General features: G+C 38.7%; 1 protein-coding gene across 1 annotated transcript; it reads right to left on the reverse strand.

Moving 5' to 3' along the window:
• Nucleotides 1-1,378: 1,378 nt before the first annotated feature.
• LOC135482405 (dynein light chain Tctex-type 5-like) lies at nt 1,379-7,354 on the reverse strand. Its single transcript, XM_064762376.1, has 3 exons — nt 7,263-7,354; nt 2,962-3,130; nt 1,379-2,008 (listed from the first exon to the last, which is right to left on the reverse strand). The coding sequence occupies exons 2-3, from the start codon at nt 3,001-3,003 to the stop codon at nt 1,379-1,381; spliced, it is 672 nt and encodes a 223-aa protein (XP_064618446.1). The 5' UTR covers nt 3,004-3,130; nt 7,263-7,354.
• Between the last annotated feature and the right edge of the window lie 9,400 nt (nt 7,355-16,754).

Consider the following 16,754-nt stretch of genomic DNA (forward strand, 5'->3'; position numbering starts at 1 on the left):
CTGCAATTGTAACACATGATTTTATTAACGCTAACATGCATATAAAGTGTAGCATGGCACACGACTTGGAAGCTAATTAAATTTATGCGCTCAGGACAAATATAAAATAGAAAGAAAGTATAACTCCAAGTGCTCCTGCAGTCACAGTGCTCAATCCATATTTCGGCTACCATATGTTTGTGCCAAAATCAAGAAACTTGTACAGTAAAGTACATACGTAATTTTGCTGTACACATTTCCTGATGATGGCACAAACATAGTAGCCGGACAAATATAACTTCAATACTGGGAGTAACTTTCCTTTTTATTTTTTGCAAAACTTACCTGTGGAACTACTGGATTCCAGGACAAGCATTCCTTGCTTCTGTTCACATGAATCCGCCCTCATGAAAACAGATGAGCGTATTTTAAAAATCCCATCATACCTTTTATAAGATCTTTACTCAAAGTTATTTCAAAACCTCTCCTGATGTTCAATATATGACCATCGGGCTTGCATCAACAACAATAGTGCGCGTTTGTCCATTTGCTAAGACTCTAGATCGACGTTATCCACAAATTCCATGTCCAATTAAGCTGGGATTGAGCCCACATCTCAAGTGTCCTAGCGATGTACGGAAGTTTCGAGATTCGATGTTACGCCATTACGGTGATGTCCCTTTCTGCTCTGATTTCCTCGCTTTACGGCACGGAAAGGCTAGCCAGTGCAATCATTTATATACAATAATTTATATTATTGTCAGGTCGAGATATCCTTAAAGGTTCCTGACTAAACTAGACGCACATATGAATTGCAGATTTCTTTCACGCTTCAAGTATGTGTATCGGTAGAATAGGTCCTTGATAAAAGTAATGTACATTGTATAAGAAAGCTAAATCAAATTCACCCTCACTTTCTGGATACCATAACTTGTCCCCTGTCTCATTTCTGTTAGAATAGAGATCATGGCCATCGACAAACAAAAAAAAAAGTTTAACACAACCTGATTTCGCAAATCCTATACTTTGAATATGTCCCTATTATTTCGCGTCTGAGAACAACGAAGGGTTTTGCCACAGAGAAGGGAAGCTGTATTGAACACATGCGCGTTATCTTCAAGCTTATCTCTATCATACATCACATGACTGATGAATCAAACAAGTCATTCAAGGTATTGACCTGTTAAATAGCTTGGATCAAATCCACTCTCCTATATAGAACATATAGAACAACTTTGTTGAGGATAGTGCCAGTGTCTCGTTATTTAATTTTGTGGCTGATTACATTAATATCCTTCCGCTCTAAAAATACTGACTATATCTTTTGGCATACAAGCATTTTGAATAAAGTGTCTTCATATTTACAGAAACAATGTTCAGTTCATGTTACAATTTTTGTTCATTCGAAGTAAATCGCATGGACAATAACGAAGGCGAAGATGGACTCGTTAGAGAAGGTGACGCAGGTGTAGTTATCCGTAGATGTATCCCATACTGCCCTGCTCGCTGCCTCCACGCCCTGATCCTTACACTGACCAATCACCGCCTGGCACACAAATTTGTAGCGAGGCAGATGGGTCTGTTTCATGTGGTTCTTCACCATATTCGCAACGTCACAAGCCATCGAGGCGCTGTTGTCCGCGTCGTATTTGATGTCCTTCAGATGCGCGTTCAGCAAATTCGTTATTAACTTGCGGGTATGGCAGGAGTTGAAGACTTTCCCTTCATCCGGCTTCAGTTTGTACGTGTTCTCATACTTGACGGTGGGTTTGGGAAGCTCGGCCGGGTCAAGTTTGGCACGGGTTGGCCTCCTCAGGGCTAGGGTATTGGTCATGGACAGAGCGATATTCTTGAAGGTGGACCTTCTCCGCAAGAGGCCGCCGAGGCCTTTGGGTTTGTCCGCGGTGGATGGTGATGTGTTGTTCTCGGAGGATACCATGGACAGCTTTCTCCTCATGGCCGAGAACAAGGCCGCGTCCGGCTCCGACTCGTTGTTGTGTTCCTCAAGAGTCGTCATGTTTAAGCTAGGCTGAAACAACAACAATCAATAGGCTATATACGTGACAGTGAAACAACAACAACCAAAAGGTTAAAAACGTGACAGACTGAAACAACAACAAACAAGAATGATGAATATGATAATAACTGTATATATTCTATCATCACTTAGACGACTTAGTACGTTAAAATTATTTATTTATTTATTTATTTGATTGGTGTTTTACGCCGTGCTCAAGAATATTTCACTTATACGACGGGAGAAACCCACGACTATCCGCAGTTGGTTGGCAGACCTTCCCACGTACAGCCGGAGAGGAAGCCAGCATAATATGTTAAAATTAACAGATTGTTAGTTGTTCTTAGTGTATATATGGTTACCATGGCCCTTTGTGGAATCGGTTTGCGGACGGTCATTTTAGAGCTTGGGCTTGGAATTTCATTTAGAATATCGGCAACGTGAACTTTATAATCCACTCAAGGTAAAATTGAGGAAACTGGTTAATTAATTTCTCCAGAATGTAGTTCGGAGAGATTGAAATAGCCTCATATCCTTCATGTAAGACCACGTGAATAAAATTACTACTGTGGCGAGGATACGCCATATAAAGAACTCATTCTATGCTCCGTAAACTTTCCATGCATGTGTAGTGAAATAATTTCTGTACAATATTTATTTGATCATATTTTGATCATGTCAAGGTGTGATACGTTTTCACATACCACTAAATAATTTTCTGAGAAACTTGAAAGCTAATGTACATGAAGCTAGTACATTAAGACTGATATGGCACAATTTGAATCACGAGCTGGTTTTAACATGACGTGGTTTTAACATTACTAATAACGCGACATCATTAAGGTCACAGTTAACTCGAAATAAGTAGAGGAATTTGACCACAACATAACTTCACAACGCATTATGCATGAAAACAGCGAAGCCACTTTGTTAGTGGGTTTCAAACAAAAATGCGACAAGTTTACCTGCTTTGCTGGTGTTGGTGGAGAACTGTGAACCGCAGCCATCTTGAAGAATACCTTCTCCGATGTCCTCGACTAAATGACGCTTTGAGATCACGCGGCCCACACGCTGTATAGAGATGGTCGAACAAAAGCGTCCCTTGGTAAAGAAGCGTTTGAGGTGAAACTCTGTCTGAAGAAGAAACACACACCAAACAATCATGAGAAGGTGTATGTATGTAGAGGTACATGAATATATTTAAACGTCCCTGCATGGCGAGATTGATTGTCCAAGTGTGTATTTGTTCAAGGGTCTAAACTTTCACAAGTGAAAGTTGTTCAGTCTGGAAAGAGTGAAGTTCGTGCTTGTATTGACAAAAATTCCGTGAACGTTTCCCAAAGAAACCTGATACCTATCCATCGTCCAATATAGAAGTCAAGTAAGCGTGGTTTGTAAACATAGTATAAATGTATATGTGAAATCTAACACAACTTGTGTTGCTTTCATTCAGTAGAGGAAATTGTTATTCCAACTGAAACAGGTGTTCAATAAATGTGAATTTCACATGTTTGTGTTACAAAATAATAAAACATAAACTTGTGCTGAACCAAAATGAGGTAATTTATTCATATCAACGTAACTAGTGTTTGTAGTGTTGTGTATAACCATGTCTAACTCATCTTGTGTTCAATTCTTTCAACACAAGGCTTTGTTTTAATTCAACAAATGATCCAGTTGCTCAAATATGGCACAAGAATTTTGTTGGAAAGAACATAGGTTTGTATTTACAGGTGTTTTCTGTCTGTGACTGCTTCTCTTTAGTGCATGAACGCTTATCTGAAAGACATCAGATTTCACTATATAAACTTTATTACAGGTTTTTGGTGGTTTGTAAACGTCATTTTTGGAACCTGGCCATGCATTTACTGATCTGTAATGTCTTATATGATTTACGATTGGTATACGAACTTCGTTTTCGAAGCCTGTATTGATATATCAATAATCACATAACCATATTATATGAAACATTAAAAATGACATGCATTAATGGTAGAGCTGCTATATTTAGTAGAGTAAGCGTCATCAGACAGGACAAGCTTACCAGTATAATGGTATGAGCTGCTATATTTAGTAGGGTAAACGTCATCAAATAGGACATGCTTCCCAGTATAATGGTATTAGCTGCTAGTTATTATAGTAAACGTCATCAAATAGGACATGCTTACCAGTATAATGGTATGAGCTACTAGTTGTTATAGTAAACGTCATCAAATAGGACACGTTTACCAGTATAATGGTAGGGCCTGCTAGTTTTTATATTAAACGTCATCAAATAGGACACGCTTACCAGTATAATGGTATGAGCTGCTAGTTGTTATAGTAAACGTCATCAAATAGGACACGCTTACCAGTATAATGGTATGGCATTCTAGTTATATTAAACGTCATCAAATAGGACACGCTTACCAGTATAATGGTATGAGCTGGTAGTTGTTATAGTAAACGTCATCAAATAGGACATGCCTACCAGTATAATGGTATGGGCTGCTCGTTGTTATAGTAAAGGTCATCAAATAGGACATGCTTACCAGTATAATGGTATGAGCTGGTAGTTGTTACAGTAAACGTCATCAAATAGGACATGCCTACCAGTATAATGGTATGGGCTGCTCGTTATAGTAAAGGTCATCAAATAGGACATGCTTACCAGTATAATGGTATGAGCTGGTAGTTATAGTAACGTCATCAAATAGGACAAGCTTACCAGTATAATGGTATGAACTGCTATTTGTTATAGAAAATGACATCAGATAGGACAAGCTATCCAGTATAATGGTAAAGCTGCTAGTTCTAGTAAACATCAAACGGGACAAGCTGACCAGTATAATGGTTTAAGGCGCAATATAGATATACTAACGGCCATTAAAAAGGATGCAATTAGCGGTATAGTGGTGTACTTATAACTTATACACTTTTATTACATAGAACAATATTACCGGTATATAATTGTTTGTGATAACTGCTATATTTAATGACATAAGACTTTATTGTATAAATCTAAGGGTCAATGGCTACATTCGGATACCATTCATAGACCATGAAAGGTCAATTCAAGTTGGGTCCATGTTTCATAACAACCTAGAACACCAATTCCTAAAGGAAGCAGTCATTAGTTTTCAAAGAAAAGAAAACAGACAGTTTTCCAGGCACGGGTAATCGTAGCATGACTTCAGCATGAGAGCGATAGATCAGATCAGAGACAGAATCAGTTCAGCTGCACTGATCAAGTCGAGGATAGGTTGCCAAGGAAACCTGCTTGGTTCAGTTTTCTCTACAATCAGAATCTATGTGAAAGTAGGTCAATTAACAGCCATTGGGTGTTATTGCGTTATTACCCAGTGGACACAACAAAGTTACCCATGTCGTTACTCTTTAAAAGGTTGGGAAAGGCATCAATGTATTAAGCTATGACTCTATCGCATTATATGAATCTTTGTGACAAAATCAAGTTCATTACTAGCCACTGGTTGGGACTGAATCCATGGCACGTGTTCGAAAGGCTACATAAAAAATGGTCACACCGAAGTTGCCCATGTCGTAAATCTGCACTTGTTTGCCGTAATTAATAAGTTACACTTGGTCAAACACAAGCCCTGGTTACTAACTACCGGTGAGGTTACTATATTGTGCAATCAGATTTGTGAAAGACTTGTATACTTCACTGCGGAATTAGGATCAATTACAACAACAGAGATCAGTTACAGTACTGTGTGATATGCAGATAAATATCCATCTAAAAAGATGTATACGTATACTTACACATGTACAAAAGAGCTGTTAAATGAACACTACCCATTCACACAATTTAACCAATAGAACATAGCTCATGTATACTGTTGCATGGTACAAACTGCACTTTACTGTATGTGGAATGCATGCAAATAACACAATTGCTTGTTAAGGCGTGATAAATAACACAATTGCTTATTAAGGCGTGTTAAGAGCATTTAAATATACCTCAAAAACGCAAAGGTAACATAAAGAGAAGGAAATTTCGTCATGATTCATGACTGATCTTGTCAAGGTCCGTGCAAAAAAAATGCACCGTTTCACTAATGCATGCATAACTTCGCCAATAAATGAATACAGACAACTGTTACTGGGCTGGTTTGCGACGTCAAATCGTGAACATATATTTACACAGGTAGGTTCGCTCCGTTCACTTCATACAGCCGACGGGCAATATTTGGTATAATGCGTACTAGTGTGATTAGAAGACATATTATACAAGGCTACTAAATGGTTGCAATAGACGAAATCCATTACTGGAATTGTACTAATACAGAAACAAGACACCTTAAATTATTTAGAAGACAATTGACGTCTATAGCATTGAGCAAAGAGTGTGCAGCTGGCTCTAATTGCGGAAGAATATACAGTTAGTTTCATATTTCTACCGAAACATTCTATCATTAAACTTTTTCCAGTATACCAAAATCTTGTACTTAGATATGCCGTTATTTTACAAAACAGCTATATATGACCATAAGAAACTATCGGATTGATCAAACTTTCTGTACTGAGATGACGCGCAATGACCCATAATCCTCTCCCCAATGCTGTCGCTATGAGTTCAAGTCCAACTCATGCTGGCTTACTCTAGTGGGAATGTCTGCCAGCAACCTGCGGGTGGTCCTAGGTTTCCCCGGGGCTGCCCGGTTTCTTCCCACTGTATAACGCTGGCCCCTGTTCTATAAGTGAAACATTCTATAGTTTGGCGTAAAACACCAGTCAGATAAGATGACAAACCTCAATGTATATATTAGCAGTTTCAATGGAAATTTGCAAATTACGAGACACATCAACCAAGTGTTTGTCTGTGTTGCCATGGTTTTACACTAAACGTCACAGTAACATTCTTCAATCGCAAAATCAGAGAAGATGTGCGAAAAGTGTAACATGCGGAAAATTCACAGTTTTATTGCTCGAGATTTATGTCAGTTAACTACAGTTAGCTACTTTTAACCTTTTAACCAGTCTGATACTCCGGTTTTCTTGGTGAATAAAACTGACCGCCATCGTGTAAGTGAAAACTCCATGGCGCTGTAAGCAACAATGACATAAATAAATAAAACTATATAAATATATATAATAATTCATGTTTGTATGCGTGTTTAACCCAACGGTCTTCTGTCTATATTGTTCTCATTATATGTAGACTTATACAATATGTGTTGTTAAAGTATTCTCCTGTCTGGTTATTAAATTTTTGAGATGTACATTATTCCGTGCATATAACATACCAAGTAAGCATGGACTCTACCTTGACTGCACACGATAGTCGACGTACTTCCAACACAGCTCTCTACAACATCCTTCTAAGAACCCGGTGTATATATCCACCTTAGTATAATATATCGTTGCCACTTCTCACATAGGCTCTTTGTCAGCTTCAAATGGTAAGAAACAAACAAAAGTCTTATACTTGGTAACCTAGCGTCCTCATTACAGGCTTATGTAAATCACCTAACGATGACTTAACAATGGTAATCCCCTCTGCTCTAAGGCAACTATTGTTAAGGGCCCATACATGGGACTAGTTTGTACACGCCCATGATTATAGCGAGCCTTGCACACTTTATGACATATTCCCCCACCCCACAACCCACAATTGCCTCGACCTCCTACTGTCCGGTGGACACGCGTTAACAAATCACTGAAATAGTAACAAAACCAAAAAAAAAAACGGTTAGGCCAATACACCATCAGGCTTTTTAGCACACGTACATTGTAATATAGAAGTTGGCCAGCTTAAGCATTTCCCATACGATGCATAGAATATACCCAAAACATGTGATAACGTACAATTGTGCATGCTCGAAACGTGTTTGAAACTATACAGTACTATATACCCTCACAACTCCAAACCATTGAGGGGATTTTTGACATGATCCCTGTTAGAAGACATTGTTCTGCCTTTGTCCAGTTATGACTCTGTAAGCATTGTTTACAGCTTCCCGGTCATACAGACTTTGTCTGTTATTGTCGAGGATCTCTAAAAGACGTTTAACGTGTTATTAAACGACTCCAGTGACGCGGAAATAACATGGACACGGCACATTAACGTGACATCATAGTGAAAACAACACGACTTTATTGATTGGCGGGTTAGCGTGTACCAAAAGTCCCATGAATTAAATGTTAATAGTCACCAATCCGATTTCTTTTAACATACAAGGTGTGGGTTCAGTTCCAGCCTTCGACAGGGAATTGAGCACTTTCATTGTTCTCGGGACCTTTGGTGGCAATAACCGATTAAACATGCTCGTGTCAAAGTTTGCGCTGTCTAACACACGTTCTTTGAAGACCACTTGTTTTCCATCAGTATAGTGTGTATATCTGAATGTTCTGAACGTTTGGCGGAGAAAAATTTGTAAATGCCTTGCGAAAAGTCGGTGGTTTAATAAATAAATATAGATTAGTTCCTTGAACCTATTTTAAACTGAAAACACGGTCAAGACTTTTTATCTCAGTCTGGCTGGATTCTCCTTGTCTTACAACACTTCTATGGAAAGATCGATCAAAATTTTATGTAAATAGATAAAATTCTGTCTCATAGCAGACACGATATACTTTCACTTACCTCCCCCCCCCCCCACTGGTACCCCACCAATATATACACATATGTAGGCCTACCTTTTCAACGTATTATTCTTCTACCTAGCCTAGATAGTTTGAAATGTTTCTTTCATTTTAGCCTGGGTAAGAACAGTTGTCACCTAGAAGAAAAGGTTTTCATCTTTAAGGCCACGGACGCAAGAAAAACGCATTTTAACCACATGCATGGATACAGTAAATAAGCGAACGGCCGGGACACGAGCATGCTGATGTCTGATGTTACAATGCTAAACCTGATCAAGGATCCCCCGCACCCCCACCCCGCCCCTATGCTTTTGGACCAGCACGTAGTGACCTGGTATTACGAGTTTCATCTGGGTGACAGCGGCACCTGAGTGAAAGCATTTCTTCACTGTAGATCCGGTGCTTTCAATCAGGTGGAAACCAAAGAAAAGTGGCAAAAACTTTCGAAAATGTCGTGTGTGGACAATCTTTATACATTTTGCTTTTAAAACGATTTAAATATACTACACATATGTACATTACAGTATCACAGAATTATGTAAAAGTGGACTGTAAAGTTGTGAGCCAAGTAAGTTGCCTCTTATATGGTCATCGAATGTGGTTAACCTATTTTAAACTGAAATGTCTAAGAGAAGTAACATAGGCTACGGTTCGGAATAGTGGGGAACTAACTCTTAAAGCAATTATATGAGAACATCATGTATTATCTCCCTTTATCATTAAAAAAACTTCTAAAAACCGCGTTCTTAATTGTTAACGCAGTCATTAGCGCACGTTAGCTTATGTAACGTATTTTCTGTGCAAAAAAAACCGTTATAGGTGATGAGGACAAATAAAGCTAGTGAAATGCAGTATAGGGACCACCGATAAGGTTACACGCATGTTTCAGTGGTATTATCAGATTGGTTCATTCATTGCTTGCTATTAAGATTGATTGATTCAACCATTCATTGACTGATTGCTGTTTAACGCACTTCGAGAATGTTTCACTTGGACGGCGGCGGTGAAAATGCCGGATCACGGATGGAGAAAACCGGAGTGTTCCACACGGATCAAAGTACCTTTGACTGAAAGACTCAGACAAAACAGCGAGAGCTGGATTCGAATGCGTGACATAGCTAAGTGTCCAAGAGCTGATGTCCCAGCCCTTTAGTCATATGAAAAAGCGATGCCCCCGAGTGGTATTACAAGAAGTTGAGATGACAGACTGGAAAAGATTCTGTGAATTCTACATGATAATTATAACTTAATTTATTCTATGTAATATCGACACTTTCGTGTATGTAGATTATATATATGTATGTGTATTACATATTTGTACCGCCTAGGATGGCCAAATCGCCTTGCTATTTTAAGTTGGTACATGTCTTTAGTTCATGTTTTGACATGATAGACCTCGCAGATCGGTAGGTTTGCAGGATTGAGGTCCGTCTTGTGTAGGGCATAGATTCTTTGTAGTTGATGTATCCCTGCAAGTGATCTGCAAGAAAATCTGCAAGTGATAGTTACAGGTTAAACACAAACAACCTTGGATAGTACAGTCAAGTCTTTGTCATGGTGAAAATGATTCTAACAACATTTTGCTTGACAATAGAATAAATTGAAGACATTTAGCAAGTACACAATTCATAGTATTATGGTATTACTTGGACCAAACTTTGTGTAGTCTGTTGTTTATCTCCAGGGCCCTCTCTGGGAGTGGATAGAAGTGATTGACTTTCAATGGCTAGGTATGGGTTCAGACCCAGTCTCGGATAGGGAATTTGTAGATTTCCACGCTCCCACAGCTTGCAGGGCCTTGCGCCGCGTGATCGTAAACGTATCATCGGTCACTTGGCCGTTTGCGCGGTTTAACGTTCTTGCGGACCACTTACCCTTCATCAGTGTGGCCGGCAGGCATATATCTGTACACAACTGCCTTGCAACACCGCATAGGTGTTTCTCTCCAGGCAGCATTGTGTAAACCGTAATAATCAGCTGTCTAGAAAATTTCCGATGTATGATATATTCTGAAAGCAAACTTCCCTCACTACATGCATATGACCGAACAAATATAGATCAGAAAGGGCATAAGGAGTTTCAAGCATGATGAATGCATCCACAAGAAATATGCCTACTCTCAGTATCACGATTCACATCCAAGACAAATCTACCCGTTAATAAATTTATTTTATTATTTCGTCCGATTTCTTCGTAATTTTCACTTAGCCAGAATTTTGATGGGAAGAAGCCGAGCAGAGCCCGGAGAAACCTACGACCATCTGCAGTTTGTTCCGCATGAGTCATAACAAAATTTCTCGGATAACATGGTCACGATACCTGATCATATTAACCCTCACTACATTTAACTGGCATGCATTTGTCTGATCATATAAAATTTTAAACCTCCATTTTCCCTGAGAAGTTTGATATTTCTTGTACATGTTGAGCTTTTTTGTGTCAACTTGGCATATAAAGCCTGGCGCCAGTTTAACATATCCGCAGCCTTCCACGATGAAGAGAGGACAGTATTAGTTGGGTGGGAAATATATTCAAGGAATCATATGGTGTGAGGTGGGAGATCAGGTGTGCCCGCCATGATTGCTATATGTTCTATTGTCATTGGCCGGTCTCCAGTCAGACAGTTGGCTCGCGCCGGTCATTAGTGGCACGTGACCGGCTTGGCGATCTAGTCTCCGAGCGACGTATACGATTAGGCTGAACGGCCGCCCGATCATCAATTTACGACAGTTATGGCTGTACTAACGTGTTAAACTCCCACCGTAGGCTCGTGTCCTCGTAGACTGAATACCTGTGGATCGTGCATCAGGTGAAATTCCCTTTGTTTCTGGTACAAAGTCTCCATTTATCCCAAAGAAAGCCTTATTATTGTGAAGATTTTTTTTACGCTAATCGGTATTCAGCTAAGATAAAAACCGGTGTCATATTGGCTGAATATATAGTTATAATGAACTGTTAACAAAGTGCAACAAAGTGTCAGTCTTAGTGTTACTGAGCTGATTTTTTCTGATTCTGTATAATCAGTTTGAGGAGAATGATGATGATGACGATGATGTTGGTGGTGGTGGTGGTGGTGGTGGTGGTGGTGGTGGTGGTGGTGGTGGTGGTGGTGGTGACGATGGTGACGATGGTGGTGGTGGTGGTGGTGGTGGTGGTGGTGGTGATGATGATGATTTTTGCAACAATATAGAACACTACAGTATAAAGAGTAAAGCCAGAGCAATGATAGCAGTGTTATAGTTTGCAGCTCTACCAGTAATATCAGTTCATATAAATTAGAAGCATACACGCTCTGTGGCACCATGGCTTCAGCAAAATTAGGTAAAATAAATATGGAGTGATGTTAATTAAAATTTGTTAGACATCATTGGTTTAGAACTGTTTAGAACTAGTTTTCATCACATTTAATATTCAAACACATTAAAACAATGGAAAGGGACCAGGTCTCCTGGACAATCCTGGTTTATTCAGGAATACAATATAAAATATTACAGCATATAGAGCACATAATAAGGAGAATGACAACGGTGTGACAGTCGGTAAACAAGCGTGTAAATTGCAACTATTTATGCATTTACATGAACAGATAGAATAAAACTCGGTCTGAGGTAAATTGACAAGAGGCCGTATTTCACAGGTTACGTGTGACAATTTGCCAGACATCACACTGTCGTCGCTGCTCTGATGTTACTGTCTATGCTGTACGTCTTTAATTATACACTTAACCTGTGAAATAAGATCCCCTGTCAACTAATCTCAGTTATAGGGTTTCATTCCAGTTGTTCGTGCGTGTGGTTAAATAGTTGCAACACGCATGACCACAGCATCTAGAATTAGGTAAACAAAATTGCAGTGATAATGCTGTCTATAGACGTCACGAGGCTAGAATTATAGTGTTTGCTTTTTTCTCAACACATGCATGGCAGTATGACACATAGATACACGTATAGAGTATGCATAGATTTAGGGAGAGAATTAACTGAAAGCAAGGTATATATATTAACATCGAATATAAGGGCCAGAAGTTAAAGATGAACTATGTATACATGTCGCTGATTGATTACGTTTTTGTTTGTTTGATTGATTTTGGCTGACCATAATGGACGTTTCTGGTCAATAATTGCGAGAGCAATTATCAAAACAACGGTCGACACAAAGAATCTGAGAACTGACTAACGGTGTCTTGTAGAGAGGAGCAGTGAGTACTTTTCACTGATACAAGAAGGACATACTGGCCCCGATGGCTGAGTTGCTAGAGTGTTCGCTTCGAGAGCGGAATCAATCCTGGGTCGGGTCACACCTAAGACCTTAAAAGAGGAAGATGTAGCTTCCTCGCTTGGCGCTCAGCATTAATAGTCCATGGGCCAAGGCCCAAAATTTTACATATTGGTACCACCTAGGATGGCCAAATCGCCTTGCTATTTTAAGTTGGTACATGTCTTTAGTTCATGTTTTGACATGATAGACCTCGCAGATCGGTAGGTTTGCAGGATTGAGGTCCCTCTTGTGTAGGGCACAGATTCTTTGGTCAAGTTTTTGGATTTTGGATTGCTGCCGCCTGCACTAAGCTAAGCAAACTGGGTAAGAGGCTCGTTTGTTTTCGTCCATTAGAAAACAGCTGTATCTGCATGATAATCCTTGAGACATCTTTGTCTGTTTTAGTGCTGAGAGAAAGTGGGTAAACAATTTCATCTCTAAAGAGACCTTGAGATCTATCAAACAACGCTTGGATGGAACGTTCTGGAGGTAGTTGATGTATCCCTAGAAAATCTTCTACAAGTGATAGTTACAGGTTAATCACAAACAACTTTTGATAGTACAGTCAAGTCTTTGTCATGGTGAAAATGCTACTGAACTAGCTGTCATGTTACATTGTTTAAAACTGGTTCGTGTTCAAGTCCTGTTTCCTATGTCCACCGCGGTCGCCACGGTATGGCTGAAATATTACCGATGTGGCGTTAAGCCCTAATCATTCATTCATTCATTCATTCTTTGTCCAACGCTCGTTGTAGAATGTCCCACGAACCTAATCTTCTCACGATATCAGGAATTCTGTCATAATCAAAGCAATGAAGCCTAACTGCTTCATTTACATAACTGTGGCTTCCATGAAATAATCCCGAAATAATTTGCTTTAGGGTCTATTCAGTTAATGCATTTATGGCTCTATACAAGTACGTCTGTGCGTTTTAATGTACTAGTTTAGCAGTCTGCATCTGTCAAGTGGCAAAGACCTTCTGTGACGTCACTGTTTACGATAAAAGGCCACTCAAGTACCTAGTCTTTTAAAGGAAATTTACTAGGTCGTAAGAATTTGAAAAAAAAAAGTATTTCGTCTGACATACACATCACAACAATGTTTTTTCTTCCTCTCTCTCTCTCTCTCTTGTTTTTTGTCTAATTTCAAAATAGACATTTGCATTGTACAAAGAGTATTACAAAATAATTTAGTCCTTAATCTTAGTGTTTGGCGGAACTATGAGATACCGGTATTCTTGACGGAAAGTAAAATAAATCTGTTTCCTCTGACATTGTAATTTTTAGAATTGTGGATCACAGATAAAGAAATAACACGAACGTTTACTTACCTGAGCTAATCTACCTTAATTCACCGTAATAATGTGTAAATAAAGTACAGCTGTGCATATAAACTGTTATTATCAACCCAGCTGGAAACCTTGCAAATCTTTACATGTAAATGTGCAGGCCAGCTGAATATTCAGCTAACAGCGCGCATGAAATAAAGACAAAATGTGGACTGCTAAATTTTCTTTGCTTCACAAATAATACAAACTACCCTTTTAAATTGGTCTTATCATATAATTAACTGAGAGTCCACGATATATTGACGTTTTTCTTCCTTTTTTAAATTTGCACAATGCCTTATACGGTTATTTGTTTTATTTTATCAAGATATGTGATAGGGCTAGCATTGGAGAAAGACTATCATGTTTTAATTTACTTCTACTGACCCTAAAAACTTGTTAGTTTTGGTCACCTCAGGTGGTATCAATATCATGTCTGGCCCATGGACTATAAGAGGATAGTTCAAAAACTGGTTGATTCGTATCAGTAAAATAGTTCGGTGGGCCGCCTTACTTGCCTTCGGTATAAGTTGTCTCAGTGAAGCAGCACTAGGTAAAAGAGCGGTAAAAATACGTCCTGCGACAAGGAGGCACATTATACGTACAAGCACTTTAAGGACTCTTTAGTCGTTATATGACTGAAAAATTGTTAAGTACGACCTTAAACCCAAGCACTCAATCAAAAAGGACGCGCATATTAGATTCTCAAGATGAATAAATTTAATCAGTATTCGAAATCGTATACCATGCTAGTTTGTCGTTAATCAAAAGTGTGTATCTCAGTTGCCCTGTGACTGGAATTGTTCCTATATCCAAAGTGCATGGGAATTGTACCCAGCATGATGCAGATACAACCATAAATATTTCATTTATACATGCAGGCCGGCGGTCAGTTTTATTAATGAGTTAATTCACAGGTTTTTCTCTACGGTAACATCTTTTTCAATCCTCTACATTTCAGTTACATGTATATGTAATAATGTACAGTAATGACGTTTGCCTTTCCTTATTAAAATGCATCGTTCACCCCTCAGTTATTTATACAAGCTACTCAGATATTTCGAGGATCTTTAGCGACATGAGAATAACAGTAAATAGAACAGAGAAAATCTTTTGCACCCTATATATCTGCCACCACCTACAATCCGTCAAAACCGCTAACACGTTTCCATTACTATTCTGTGGCGATAAAATATGCACACAATAAAATATTCCTTACCTAAACAAACGAATGAATGAATGACAGATTATTAAATTTAACGCTTTGTTGGCGGTATTTTCGGTTACATCTTGGCGTCCATATGTTAGATCCAGGGAACAGTTATAGCTTTCGAAAACACAAAAAAATAATCAGATCTTAAATCAGAACACAAAGAATATGAGATAAACATAGCCTGACATCACACGAAACACCTTTTGGGACTATGCTCCACATGAAAGAGCGCTAGGCCCGATCTTTCTCATTCACTAAACGGTATATTTTAATCAGATTATCCGTTGGCTTTAAACAATCCATATATATATAGGAAAGGCTGTGAGGGACATGCATCTACCTTCGCTGGATTTAAAGGAAACTAGCCTTCATTGGCCTTGTGATTATTTACATGGAAGGTCCATAACGGTTGATGGTTGCAATAGCAATATTTTGTTTCGACGCGCAGATTTTTGCTTCCAGATTACCTTTATAAGTGCTGCGGTCATGATCTTTTCACATAGAAGGCAACAAGTGGTCGCGCCCACAGGAAATACAGTTCATCTGATTTGCAAAACTGCTTAGTATTTTGCTGATTTATGTATGGTATTAAATACATGTATCAGACGTCCATAATGAACGTTCAAGGTCAATAATCGCGAGAAAACTTTCTAAAGCAATTAACGTTTAATTGCCAAAGAACAACCCACCAATAGAACTAAAAAAAAAATTAGTGTACAGAATAATGTAAGAAGCAGTCAAGAGTTTTAAACAATGCCGAAGAGATGCAAGGAATGTATTATTATGTATTAAAAAGTATTAAATGTATTTATCTCTGTTACGTGATATTTGTGTCTCTTCATATAGCGATTTTCATCAACACGATGCATACACCGCCCCTCTAACCCTGGGTTAAACAGAATTAGGCATAGCTATAGGAAGTATAAAGTAGTTTTACACGCTAGAGATTATGAATGCCTCGTTCATCTTTATACACCCACAAGACAAATCATACTATTGATTCAGTTTAATAAAGTGGGAGTGAATAAAGGCGTTTGATGGAATAGCATTTAAATACATGCATCATTGCAGTTTTATCTAAATATTCTATTATGCGAGAGAGGAATTTGTAAAAGCTTTGTGCTTGTCTGTGGCTTTCAATTCAAGAAGAGTTTGTCGATATGCTTTGGGTAACCCATGATAGATATGAACAAGACCTTCATTTATTCCATATAGGCGTAACACCTTGGTAGTTATGCATGTTCCTGTCACTGAAGCAAAAATTAGCAACATATATATGGAAGGAAGGAACTTACAGAATAAAAAGAGGTTGGTGTGATTTTGGTAAACGTTAGGAAAATGTTCATAACACTTTCGGTTGGCCAGAAACGCAATG

Source organism: Liolophura sinensis, chromosome 1 (genome assembly GCF_032854445.1).
Source record: "Liolophura sinensis isolate JHLJ2023 chromosome 1, CUHK_Ljap_v2, whole genome shotgun sequence".
In the NCBI taxonomy this organism is placed as follows: domain Eukaryota; kingdom Metazoa; phylum Mollusca; class Polyplacophora; order Chitonida; family Chitonidae; genus Liolophura; species Liolophura sinensis.